Here is a 13663-nt window from a genome sequence, read left to right as displayed (position 1 = left end):
TTTTTTTTTTTTTTTTTTTTTTTTTTTTTTTTTTTTTTTTTGAGACAGAGTCTCACTCTGTCGTTACCCAGGCTGGAGTGCAGTGGCATGACCTTGGCACACCACAACCTCCGCCTCCTGGGTCCAAGCAATTCTCCTGCCTCGGCCTCCTGAGTAGGTGGGATTATAGGCGTACTCCACCATGCCCAGCTAATTTTTATATTTTTAGTAGAGGCAAGGTTTCACCATGTTGGTCAGGCTGGTCTCAAACTCCTGACCTTGTGATCTGCCTGCCTCGGCCTCCCAAAGTGCTGGGATTACAGGTGTGAACCACTACACCTGGCCCTCTAGGTCATCTTTTCCACAGACAATGCTTCAATTAGTACTTGCATGCCAGTGACTCCCACATCCCATTCATGAGCTCTGAACCTAGCACCAGCTTCTGCTGGACATCTGCAGTGGGATGTCTCACAGGCCTCTCATTGGTCACATGCCCCAGCCTGAAGTCATCTCCCACCCATCCATCCAGCCATGCTCTCTAGCTCACTTGAATCCTGTGTGTCATCCTAGATGCTTCCCTTCCTAGTCTTCTGTGATCACTCTGCCTCTTCAGAGGCTCTAGAATCTTCTTTCCTATATTGCTCTTGTCCCTATTTTCATCCTAATTATCTCTTTCCTGACTTACTCATTCATCAAGTTGTTTAGTAATTTAATAAAAAAAAGATTTAGGCCCTGTCTTTAAATGTGGTAAGTGATACGAAAGGAGATGATTGGGAAAAAGGATTTCCCTACAAGGAAGGCCTCTCTGAAGCCTGAAGCAAGAATGAGAAAGAGTCAGAGGAAGAGGAAATTGTATGAATGAAGGCTCTGAGGCAGGAAAACACTCACATCATTCCAGAAACACTCAGAAACCAAGTGAAGCCAGTTCCTGGAGAGCAGATCATCAGAGGAAGATGGAAAGGTGACCAGTGGTAAGACCTGTAGTTCTGGTGGGCCTTGGTGAGGGATTTACAGTAGGAAGCCATGGTTTAAGTATGAGAGTGATAAGATTACTTCAAATTTTAAGATGACTCCAAATATGAACCACAGATTGGATGGAAGCTACTCTCCCTGTGTCTGGACTTTTTAGAATTTCCAAGCACTGCTGTTTTGGGAACCAGATTAATGCAAGTCACTCTAACATTTATTTATGTATTTATTTGAGACAGAGTCTCACTCTGTCACCCAGGCTAGAATGCCGTGGCATGAACACAGCTCACTGCAGCTTGAGGGCTCAAGAGATCCTCCTGCCTCAGCCTCCCATGTCGCTAGGACCACAGACATACACCACCCAGCTTACTTTTTTTTTTATTTTTTGTAGAAATGAGGTCTCATTTGGTTGCCCAGGCTATTCTTGAACTCCTGGGCTCAAGTGATCCTCCAGAAATGTCCTCCTGAAGTGCTGGGATCACTCTTCCATTTAACATGCTATCTCGCCCTCAAGATAAACTTTAAAATAAGATAATAGGCTGGCATTTTATTAAATGATCTTCGCTTACTTCTTCAGAACTGCCACTCCCTGTAAACATCTGGTTCTTCAACCACATCAAACCACTTGTGATCTCAAAAAGCCTCAGTGTACACTGTTCCCTTTCTGTCATTCTAATTCCTTCTCATCCTTCAAAATCAGTTTAAGAGCCACATCCAGAGAGAAGCTTTATCAGTGCCCACCCGAACCAGCCACCTCCTCCGAGTTGTGCTGCCACCCAGGCCCACCTCTTCACACAGGACTGTCCGATCAGACCAGCTCATGAGTTCACTGCCCTCACAGGGTTGAGATGCAGCTGTGCACGTCTCAGTGCCGACACCTAGAGAGTCTGATGAAATGTTGACAACATTGCCTGTTTCTGTTTTCTTGTTCACTAGCACTTCTCATTTACTAACACACAGAATTTCCTGTAATATACCACCTAATCAGTTCAAGCCTAGTAATTCCTTGATTTGTATATAGAGCTTTGCATTTATATACTGATGGTCCCCAACTTATGATGGTTCAACTTACAATTTTTTAACTTTGTGGTGACATGAAAGTGATACACATTCTATAGAAACCACACTTTCAATTTTGAATTTTGGTCTTTTCCCAGGCTACCATACTCTAGAGATGGAGCCACAGCTCCCAGTCAGCCATCTGATCATGAGGGTAAGCGACCAGTACTCTACAGTGTATTGTATTGCCAGATGATTTTGCCCAACTAGCCTAATGTAAGTGTTCTAAACATGTTTAAGGTAGGCTAGGCCAAGCTGCGATGTTCATTCAGTAGGTTGGGTATATTAAATGCATTTTCGACTTATGATATTTTCAATTTACAATGGGTTTATCAAGATATAACTCCACTATAAGTCAAGGATCATATTGTGTACTACTTTTGGTTTATAGAGTCCCTTCAAATGTTCGTTTTTATTTTATTTCCACTGCATCCCTGCATCGTGAGGATACGATACGATACACAGCTAGCAAAGCAGTTAGGCTTCCTGTGCGAAGTGGTGGCTTCATCTTGTGGCAGATGACCTGGAATACTGCAGCCACGGCATCTTGGTTCTACCGTCTTTATATCTAGTACAGTTATGTTTTTACGGCATCTCTGTTCTTTGGCCCAAGAGTTATTAAGAGAGGGAAAAAATTTAATTTCTTAACAAATCTATGTATGTTAAGTCATGTATTTAATTCAAACTCTTAATATTCCTGAGTAATTTTTGTCTATTTTCTCTGTCAAAGATTGAAAGATAGAGGGTTTTAAGTTTCCAACTACCATTGTAGTTTTGGTGATTCTTTTATTACTAACAGGTATTGCTCTGTATGATTTGATGTTCTCTTATTCAATACATAAGAATTCATTTCAGTTAAATCATCATGTATAGTATGCTTTACCAATGTAAAATAACCATTTGATCAAACTGAGTAATGTCCTCTGTCAGATGATTATAATACCACTAATACCTTTCAAAAAATATTTCATCCCTGATATATTTTCTCATTCATTGATTTTTAACTTTGAGTGGGTTTCTTATATCAATTCTAGAGATGCATTTTTATCTTTTAGCCAATATTTAAAACTTTATCATTTAGTAAAAGTCTAAACCATTCACATTTCTTGCTTTTTTGTCAAATTTCTATTATTTTATATTTTCCTGTTAATTTTCATTTTTTTTTCTTTTGTTAGATGGAAAATTTTTTCTTTGCTTTTTTATCCTAGTGATTTGGAATTTATATAATATATACTATTCTATAATGCTTTTTGTTTTTAATATTTGAACCTATATTTTTCAACATTATTAAAAATAAAATGTATTTGTTGCTATTTTGAAATGATAGACCATGTTTTAAGGCAACTTTTGTTAGTTCACATGCTGGTTGTTTGGCTATAGTTTCTTTCTTTCCCTTTCTTTCTTTCTTTCTTTCTTTCTTTCCTTCTCTCTATCTCTCTCTTTCTCTCTTTCTCTCTTTCTTTCTTTCTTTCCTTTCTTGACAGGATCTCACTCTTATCACCTAGGCTGGAGATCAGTGGTACGATCTCAGCTCACTGCAGCTTTAATCTCCTAGGCTCAAGTGATCCTCCCACCTCAGCCTCCAGAGTAGCTGGAATGACACGTGTACCCCACCACACCCTGTTAATCTTTTGTAGAGATAGGGTCAACCTTTTGCCCAACCTGGTCCTAAATTCCTGGGCTCAAGCGATCTGCCCATCTTGGCCTCCCAAAGTGCTGGGATTACAGGTGTGAGCCATCATACCTGGCCACTACTATGTTTTACTATATTTTGTTCTAGCTTATTTTATGGAAAACAGAAATTCAGAGGTTAAGACAAGGATTAAATAGCAGAAGAAAGATGTGTACATATGTGCAGATGTATGTGTCCTTTACCTTATATATTTTTTAATACTCTTGTCTCCTTTCTGGTCCTCATTTAAGGTTATCTATTTCATGTGGTAAATTTTTCTTCACAATTCATTTCATGTAGAAAGTGAATGCTACCTTCCAAGTGGGCTTTCTCCAGTTTCCCTTCAGGGACTTAAAGGAGAAGTGATATTAACTGTTTTATATTTCCATTGCATTTAACAATGTGCAGATGTCTTCACATATATTTCCCCATTTAACCTTTACAAAAGCCCTCAGTATTATTCTCACTTTCTAGATTCCAAAAGCAGACTGAGAAGATTAAATAGTTGTCCAGGATCTCAAGACGAAATACCCACAATTATGAACAGAGGCAAATGTTCAGGATGGAGGCAAGCCGAAACTCAAACCCATATCATTATGACTCCAAATTCAGGGGTCTTTTAGCTGCCGCCTGCATGGTCTCATGGTGTAGCTGACCATCACAGTTTGAAGAGCTGTCACTCAGGTGTGCCATGGACTTGCCTGGGGCCTGGCACAGGAGAGGAACTGAATTAATGTTTTCTGATTAAATATCTGTTACAGGCTGGGTGCGGTGGCTCATGACTCAATCCCAGCACTTTGGGGTGCCAAGCAGGGAGGATCTCTTGAGCTCACAAGTTTGAGACCAGCCTGGGCAGTATGGTGAAACTCCGTGTCTACAAAAAATTAACAAATGAGCTGGGCATAGTGGTACGTGCCTGTAGTCCCAGCCACTCGGGAAGCTGAGGTGGGAGGATCACTTGAGCCCAGGAGATAGAGGCTGCAGTGAGCTGAGATGGTGCCACTTCACTCCAGCCTTGGCCATAGAGCCAGACCTTGTGTCAAAAAAAAAAAAAAAAAGTGTTAACAATGATCATCCCCTTAAAGCTAGAAGGCATTGTTTGCCTGTCTGTCCAGCAGATGGTGCTACATAACCAAGGGATCTGTTGCTTGCTCTTTGGTGAAGCTGTTAAAGCCAATACAGATCCTGAGAATTTCAAAAGCAAAAATCAATACTGGATTATGAGTGCTCAAGGAAACTAAAGAGATATCTTTTTCAATTCAGTAGCTAAGATACTTATATCTACACACATATATACTTATGTCATGTTTATAAATAATATAAAATAATTTATCAAAATTCCTTTTTAACAGCAACAACCACAATAAACCCGCAGGTTAAAAACTCCACAACAGTCTATACTAATCAGTCAATACAAAGTACATTCCAATTCCAAGTTAATTTGTAAGTAATCAACTTAATCGTTTCTTTGACTCTGAGCAGCCTTCGCTGCCTGCTCCTGTGTCATGTTGTTTCTCTCCTCGATTGACTGTAGACTCACAGAAGCCCTTTGCAGAGGACACTGTACCCCTGTCCATCCTTTGTGGGAGTTGGCTAGGCAGCATGCTCCTGGGAGACACTACAAACTCCTCTTCTTGAGTGCAGAGATCACATCTTATTCATCTTCATGCCCAATGTCTTGTTCCATAAATATAAATGGATTAGAATTCTAAACTTTTATCTCAGCCCCAAGACAGTTCTAAGAGGTATCAAGTCATATAACCTCTGAAGAGAACCGTTCTTGTCCTAATTACATTAGGTCATAGGATGACAGGTGAGGGAGCCAAACCCAAGGGACTGGAAATTATTCATATGTCTCTAGATACAGTATAGAAGTTGTGTATCAAAAAATAAATAAAGAAGTTGTGTATATTGTGTATATTATGTGTATTTACTGCTTATTTGATTGCTTGAGATGAACTCCCAAACACACTTGTGTTTGGATCATTATTACCTATCCCTCTTCTTAAATAATCTTAATTCCTTATGATGCTTGAAAGGGGAAGAGGGACCAGGCATGGTGACTCATGTCCGTAATCCCAGCACTTCAAGAGGCCAAGGCAATGTGTCACCTGAGGTCAGGAGTTCAAGACCAGACTGACCAAGATGGTGAAACCCTGTCTCTACTAAAAATACAAAATTAGCTGGGCGTGGTAGCACATGCTTGTAATCCTAGCTACTTGAAAGGCTAAGGTGGGAGAATCGCTTGAACCCAGTGAGCTGAGATTGCTCCATTGCACTCCAGCCTGGGCAACAACAGTAAAACTCCATCTCAAAAAAAAAAAAAAAAAAGCAGGGGGGGGAGTGAGGAGAAGAGGGCTGCATGAAGGAGAGATATACTAAATAGCACTTAATCCCAAGATGACTTCTATAGGTTTGAATATGATCCCTGAAAATTATTATAGGTTCAGGTAAGTATTAATCACAGGGGTATTCAGAACTGTGGTTTAAAAAAAGGATAGAACATGTTTCTTTCCCCTTGAAACTTTTTATCAGCTAATTTTAGGAATTATAACATGTTATACCTGCAATGATTAAAGTCCAGAATGAAACAGTACTTGGTAAAGTGCCAAAATTTATAATAGATGCATTATAGCAATCCAGTTAAGGAGGAAGAGCCACCATTATTAAACATTGGTTAAGTGCCAGCCACTGTACTAGATAAAATTTAGTTTAGTTACTTTTATTTACACACCAAAAAAATCCATGGGATAGTTGGTTATCCCCATCTTACCAAAGGGAAAACTGAAGCTCATAAAGTTTAAGGAACTTGCACAGGTCACATAGCAAGTAAGGAGCATAGCCAGGAGTCAAACCCTGATCTCCTTTGGTCTACTAAGCTTGTAAATGATCTTCAGACCCTGATCTCCTTTGGTCTATTAAGCTTGTAAATGATCATCCGCCTCCTTCCAAGACGATTCAGTATAATCAGTAAATGTCCATGGCAGGGATGTAGTTCGAGTTATGGGTTCCATTCAAGATTTGATTTGTAGGTGGGAAGCAGATATGTCTGCGTCGATCAGCCTCCTAGAAGAAAGAGATGAACTCAAGTGGTGATTAAGGAAAGTTTAATGAAGGGACTATTTATAGAGATGTGGCGGGGTTAAGAGAACCAGCAAGGGGAAGTGATGCACTAAAAAAAAGTTACCACCTCCAGGCTTGAGAGGATTGGGGGAGGGAGTGGCACACTATGAACCCAGTGTGGTTGTGAGGAAAGGGATTCCCTCAGCACCTTTGGCCAAGGTTAGAGTCTCCGCTGCCAAATTGCATCCAGGTGGTGAGGGAATAGAGAATAGGGGTGGGTGGACAAACTCTAACCTCCATCTCCCCAAAAGGCAAAGGATTCTAGTACAGTTCATACAAGCCTCAAGGAACTTAACGGGGCAGAGAAGAATGGAGAATTGATCTGAAGGAAACAAACAATGACTTGCCCGTGTTACTGCAGGGAAGTATGCAGTGTGCACAGCCAGAGGGTGGGGAGCCCAGCGTAGATATGCTGGGGCCTGTGCAGATCAGCCGCACTGGCATGGAGGATCTGAGCCGAGAGGTGGTGGAAGATGAAATTGAGTAGGCAGGTTGGAAGTCCCAAATGTCAAGTAAATGTTTGTGATCTTACCTTAATACTCAATAGTAAGCCAATTTTGTTTCACATAAGCCAGTATTAATATTACATATTTCTTTTTTAAGCCAGAGATACAGGGAGATCTCCTAGAAGAATGATAGGCAGAAGGAAAGCAAGGGTGAGAGAAGACCCTGTGTGGATATTTGTCCTAAATGTTTATCTACCAGGAACAATCCCTGTGTGAAGGCTGTTGGTGTATAAATGTGTGGCTGTTCCCTTGGGGAGTTCATTTGGATCTTTCTGTGTTCCAGTGACCTATGGCATGATGAGTTCTAATGTGTACTACTATACCCGGATGATGTCACAGCTCTTCCTAGACACCCCCGTGTCCAAAACGGAGAAAACTAACTTTAAAACTCTGTCTTCAATGGAAGACTTCTGGAAGGTATTTGCAAATAACTTTGAAAGTACCTCTTTATCACAGAACATTGTTCATTTGGCTTCATCAGTGTGAGATGTAAGTTATGGTGAGTTATTAGAAGTTACTGTTCCTTATCCTCAAAGGGGATAAACTAACATTGATTGAGAACTTCGCCTGTGCCTTGCACTGTGCTGAGTGTTTTATACCTTACCTTATTTAATTTCTATAGTAACTTTATAAGGTAAGTACTAAGAGTATGCCCTAGTTTGTTAATGAGGAAAGTGAGATTCAGGATGCTTAAATGCATATGGTCACATGCCTAGGGAACAAGAAAGATTGATTTTTTTCTAGACTGACAGCTAGTTCTTTGTCCTAGTTTATAATTCATTCCATGATTCAAGATTCAATGAATATTTGTTGAGAATCTTCTAGAATGTAAGGCCAGTGAGGGCAGTGTGGTTCTTCTGCCTTGCTTCGCCTTTCATGTTTTGTCTCTTTGTTGGTGATGGCGTGTATCCCCAGCTCTTAGAGCAGTGCTTGATACAAAGTAAGCACATTCTTTGAAAGGTTTGCTGTTGGTGGGGCTTGGTGGCTCACGTCTGTAATCCCAACACTTTGGGAGACCAAGGCAAGAGGATTGCTTGAGCCCAGGATTTCGAAACCAGCTTGGGCACAACATAGTAAGACTTTGTCTCAACAAAAAAATTAAAGAATTATCAGGGCGTGGTGGCACACACCTGTAGTCCCAGCTACTCAGGAGGCTGAGGTGGGAGAATCGCATGAGCAATTGCTTGAGGTCGAGGCTGCAGTGAGCTATGACCATGCTATCGCATTCCAGCCTGGGCAACAGAGTCTCAAAAAAAAAAAAAAAAAATCCAATAAAAACCCCAAAACAAGCAAAAGTCTGCTGTTGTGAAGTTCAGCCTAACCCAGCCTCTTCCCAAATTGTCACAAATTCTAACATAATAACATAGTAAGCAATGAGTGATATCACAGGAAAAATATTATAGCTGATCCAAGAGATAAAGGGGCTTGGAATCTAAGAAAATTGGAAGGGAAATTGAAAAGGAAATGATTATTACTCCCTGGGGAGATAGTTTCTAAAATTCTTACAAAACCTTGGGATCAGAGCTGTTGATTTTAAGGATAGAGACAACTGGATCACAGGAACCTATTCATATATAAAAGTACTTGGCATCCAAAACCACACTTGTATATATGAATCTTTCGCCACCTGAATAAGGCAAATCAGTCTATTTCTGTTGATCGTCTGATAATGATAGCACACTGAGAAATAGGGAGGGATTGAGAGTTTACCATACAGCAAAACAGTCCAGACAGATAAAAGGACCACCAGATGCCAGGCTGGTAATCAAAACTATAGCCGTTCTCTAAACAAGTTTAGAACTATGATTATGTGGGATACTACTTTAATAAGGGAAAGTGGAGTTAATCATGACCCCACCTTTGTCCAAGAACAAAAATCAGAGCTGCCACGTATTAAGTACCCACCCTGTGCCAGGTGTAGCGACTACACAAAAGATAGGTATTCCAGATTCAGGAACCTTGGTTCAGAGGACCCAGCTCAAGGCCTCATAGCTAACAAGTGATGGGGCAACATGCTATCCCAATCTCTCTGACAACAAAATTCATTCTTATCACTCTACTGTTTTCATAGAGTTGCCAGATGCTTGGTTATGCAAACGTTGCAGACAGGAGCAAGACAGCTGCTGAGCTTGGAACTTTTTCAAAGATGCTTCTTTCGCTTTTAGTTCACAGAAGGCTCCTTATTGGATGGGCTGTACTGGAAGATGCAGCCCAGCAACCAGACTGAAGCTGACAACCGGAGTTTCATCTTCTACGAGAACCTGCTGTTAGGGGTACCACGCATACGGCAACTCCGAGTCAGAAACGGATCCTGCTCTATCCCCCAGGACTTGAGAGATGAAATTAAAGAGTGCTATGATGTCTACTCTGTCAGTAGTGAAGATAGGGCTCCCTTCGGGCCCCGAAATGGAACCGCGTAAGTGTCTGAGTCATTGCCACTTGGTGATATTCACTCATTCATTCTTTGACCTGCCACCATCATTGATTCATTCATTCATTCCCTGACACCTTCACCAAGGTGAAAAGAAGTCCAATGAGTCTCCAGTGCTTATATTTAAACCTTGGCCAACTTGACCGTTGACTTCTCAAGCTTTCTCTACTTTTTAACCCCCTTTCAGTTTCTACATGCATATTTTTCGAAAGGTAAATCATTGACCATATGACCCATAAAAAGTTAATTGTCTGAGCCTTTGAAAATTTCATTTAAGATGCCCTGGCCCCTGGTTTTATAGGTCCAGTAACGTCATCCACTAGGTTATTTAACATGTTTTCTGGTACAGGAACTCTTTTTTTATGGATCTTACAAACAGTTTTTTGTTCAGAATGCACTTATTTAATATGTAAGCTTATGCGACAGGTTTCTATTGGGTTTAAAGCCCATTTTTCTCAAATGTTTGAGATTTTAAGTATATATTTGTGCATGTGCATGTTTACAGGGGCTTTTTGCGCACTTTAGTACCCATACTTAAACATCTTGTGTATTAACAGAGGACACTTACTATTTTAGAAGTATTGTAGTTATTATAAAGAAACAAAAAGACCTCCCAGGCTGTTTCAAGGTGGGCCATTTGGAATTGCTGTCCCTGGGTACATCACTGGTCAGAGTGATCTTGTAAGCTTTGCTCAGCTAATTATGTCAGTTCATCTAGGTTTGTTTCTTGGAAACCGAGTTGCCCAGAATCCACATTTGTTACTATACAATGGGCCATCACCTTTACAGTTAGTATACTCTTCATGTACCATCCATTGTATACTGTATTTTATACCAGGACCCATAAGACACAAATCTACTAAAAATTCAGGTTGGGCACAGTTTCTCACGCCTGTAATCCCAGCACGTTGGAAGGCCAAGGCGGGCGGATCACCTGAGGTCAGGAGTTCAAGACCAGCCTGGCCAACATGGTGGAACCCCGTCTCTACTAAAAATACAAAAATTAGCTGGGTGTGGTGGCATGTGTCTATAGTCCCAGCTACTCAGAAGGCTGAGGCAGGAGAATCACTTGAACCTAAGAGGTAGAATTTGCAGTGATCTGAGATCTTACCACAGCACTCTAGCCTGGGCAACAGAGCAAGACTCTGTCTCAAAAAAAAAGAAACAAATCTAGTAAAAATGCAGAGCTTGAGAAGAAAAGGACTAAAAAATCTCAAAGGACATTAACATCCAAGTTATGAGAGTGATTTTGCTTTTAAAAAAAATTTATTAGAGATGGAGTCTCATGATGTTGCCCAGGCTGGCCTCAAACTCCTGGACACAAGAAATCCTCCAGCCTCAGCCTCCCAGGTAGCTGGGACTATGGAAACATGCCACCATGCCCAGCTTTATTTTGTTTTCTAATGTGCCTTTTTGTAGTTCCCACAAAGCATAAGCATGCCATCATCTATGGTACCCTTTCTAATATTTTATTTATCTCACATCATTAATAAGATAAATCTATACAGCCACTACTCTGTGCCAGACATTATTTAAGAAGTAATTTAACACATTATCTCATCTGCCTTCACAAAACAACTCTAAAATAGGTATCATCTCCATTTTATAGATTAAAAAACTGGGGCTCACTTGCCCAGAGTCACAGCTAGCAAATGGAATATAGCCAGGATTTAAGCAGCCTGACCCCAAAACCCATGTTTCTTCTACTAACCCTCTTCCATATTAATTTATCTTCCACATTAATTATGTTGTTAGGGTGGCTTCTTGATGCCCTCAGCTCCCCAGCAGTATTCAAGCTTCCTAATTTTATTTTGTTGACTGCTATATTCTCAAAAGCTTGAACAATGCTTCGCATGTAAGGACCCTAATAAATGTGTGTTGGATGCACATATGAATGAGTGATTTCTACTCCACGGTAGATTGCCAAAGGGGACCTTTCCTGTCGTATCGAAACCATCCCTTTATTCTTTTACATTCTTAAGTCACTCCCGTTTCTTCTTCCTTTCAACTCCAAACTTCATGGAAGAATAGGATTCATTTTCCACTTACATTTCCTTACCCTTGATTCACCTCTTAAAACTTAGGTTCTTGCTTTTGACATCTCACCTGGAAGCTACCAGGGACCTCTAGTTGGCAAATCCACTGAACAAATTTCAGTCTTTGTCCCCTTCATCCTCTCTGCTGAAAGTGGCAGTGTTGACTGCTCATTCTTTTGACTTCCATGAAGGACTCAACACTTTGGGTTCTTCTAACTCTGAAACCCCTTTCTCTCACTTCTTGTCTCTTATTCCCAGGTTCTATATTCATGTGTCCATCTTTTCTTTCTTGACTCTCTTTCCCTTGATATTCAGATGGCTTCCACTGGCATCTTTATTTGATGACTTATCATTTCTTTAACAGTGTGCCAGGCATGTTCCCATTGCTAGAAGTACCCCCTCTTCTAGCAGTGCCCTTGATGCTAGAGAAACAAAGCAGCAGGAAACAGAAGCAAACATCTTGTTTCACAGGGCTTGCATTCTAGTGATACAAGACACATGTCTATTCCACCTGGATGTCCCACAGCTCTTGTGATTCAATATGCCCCAAACCAAACTCATCATTTTCTTATGGATCTACCCTTCCTTTTAATAGCACTGCCATCTTTCTATTTCCTTAAAAGAGACTCCAGAGTCATTTTTGAGCCATGTTTCCTCCTTGCCCCAACGTCCAAATCAATTGCCGAGTTCTGCTGGCAGTCACTGAGGTGACACTCTGTCACTCCTTCCTTTCCCTTCCCACCTTCACTGAGTGAGTTCAGGCCTCATTACCTCTTGGTTATTGCAGACGTTGCTAATGGAGCTGTGTCAGGGATCCCTAAGACCACCCCCAGGTTCAGTGATTCACTAGAAGGACTCAGCATAGAGGCATTCTCAGAACTTTCCCTTCAGGGACTCCTTCTTGTTTGCCCTTCACAAACTGACTTCAGACCACCGTTCTTTATCATACAGGAGCCAAACTGAACTACTTGCTGGGCTGCTTATACGTCTTCTCTTGAGCAATGGCTCACAGTTGCAAATGCCCTTCCCATTTGTATTAAACTGTTCTCACACTGCTGATAAAGACATACCTGAGACTGGGCAATTTACCAAGGAAAGAGGTTTAATGGACTTATAGTTCCACATGGCTGAGGAGGCCTCATAATCATGGCAGAAGGCAAGGAGGAACAAGTCTCATCTTACATGGATGGCAGCAGGCAAAGAGAGAGAGCTTGTGCAGGGAAACTCCCCCTTATAAAACCATCAGATCTCATGAGACTTACTCACTATCATGAGATTAGCATGGGAAAAATGTGCCCCCATGATTCAATTACCTCCTACCAGGTTTCTCTTACAAAACGTGGGAATTGTGAGAGTTACAATTCAAGATGAGATTTGGGTGGGGACTACAGCCAAATCATATCACCATTCACCTGTCTAAGTCCAGATCCTACTCACCCTTCACAGCTCAGGTCCAACACAGCTTCTTCCCAAAGCCTTTTCTAATCCATCCCTCCATTGCCATCTCTTCAAATAAGGATAGCTTTCCTCTGATCAGCCAGCCTAATTTCTTTATTCTTTTGCTTCTTATTATTATCCACCTTGTATTTTACTTGTTTAATTACAACTCTTATCTCCCTACTTGTTATAAATTTGGGAGGGAAAGGCCCTTTATATTCCTATTAGTGCCAAATAACTATCTGTTTTCTAAGAGATCCTCTGAATATTTGTGAATAAAATTCCCAAATGCTGTGTGGAGTACAGTTGCTGACAGTGCCACTGGATGAACTTGTTCCTCTTTTGGCTGTAATTTTCTCTGGGGATATCAAGTCCGTGAGCACAGTTACCCAGAGAAAGCAGCCATATAAACTGAGCAGAGGCTCTAGGGACAGACAGCCCTGGTGTTGGT

General features: G+C 41.0%; 1 protein-coding gene and 1 long non-coding RNA gene across 3 annotated transcripts in view; one reads left to right on the top strand and one right to left on the bottom strand.

Annotated features, from left to right (window-relative positions):
- LOC116524420 overlaps nt 1-12502 on the bottom strand; it is a 21139-nt gene extending 8637 nt beyond the window's left edge. The window contains exon 1 of the long non-coding RNA XR_004257325.1: nt 12490-12502. This is a non-coding gene — a long non-coding RNA (uncharacterized LOC116524420). The remainder of the gene's footprint in view (nt 1-12489) is intronic.
- PKD2 (polycystin 2, transient receptor potential cation channel) overlaps nt 1-13663 on the top strand; it is a 74720-nt gene that overhangs the window by 22130 nt on the left and 38927 nt on the right. For both annotated transcript variants that reach the window (XM_032239655.1, XM_032239656.1), the window contains exons 3-4: nt 7592-7725; nt 9474-9724. In XM_032239655.1, the coding sequence (XP_032095546.1) occupies nt 7592-7725; nt 9474-9724 (385 nt within the window). The remainder of the gene's footprint in view (nt 1-7591; nt 7726-9473; nt 9725-13663) is intronic.

Source organism: Sapajus apella, unplaced genomic scaffold, assembly GCF_009761245.1.
Source record: "Sapajus apella isolate SASKATOON/1434 unplaced genomic scaffold, GSC_monkey_1.0 scaffold45, whole genome shotgun sequence".
Classification (NCBI taxonomy): Eukaryota; Metazoa; Chordata; class Mammalia; order Primates; family Cebidae; genus Sapajus; species Sapajus apella.
The sequence above is the reverse complement of the archived record's forward strand: the minus strand, read 5'-3'. Positions and strand labels throughout refer to the sequence as shown.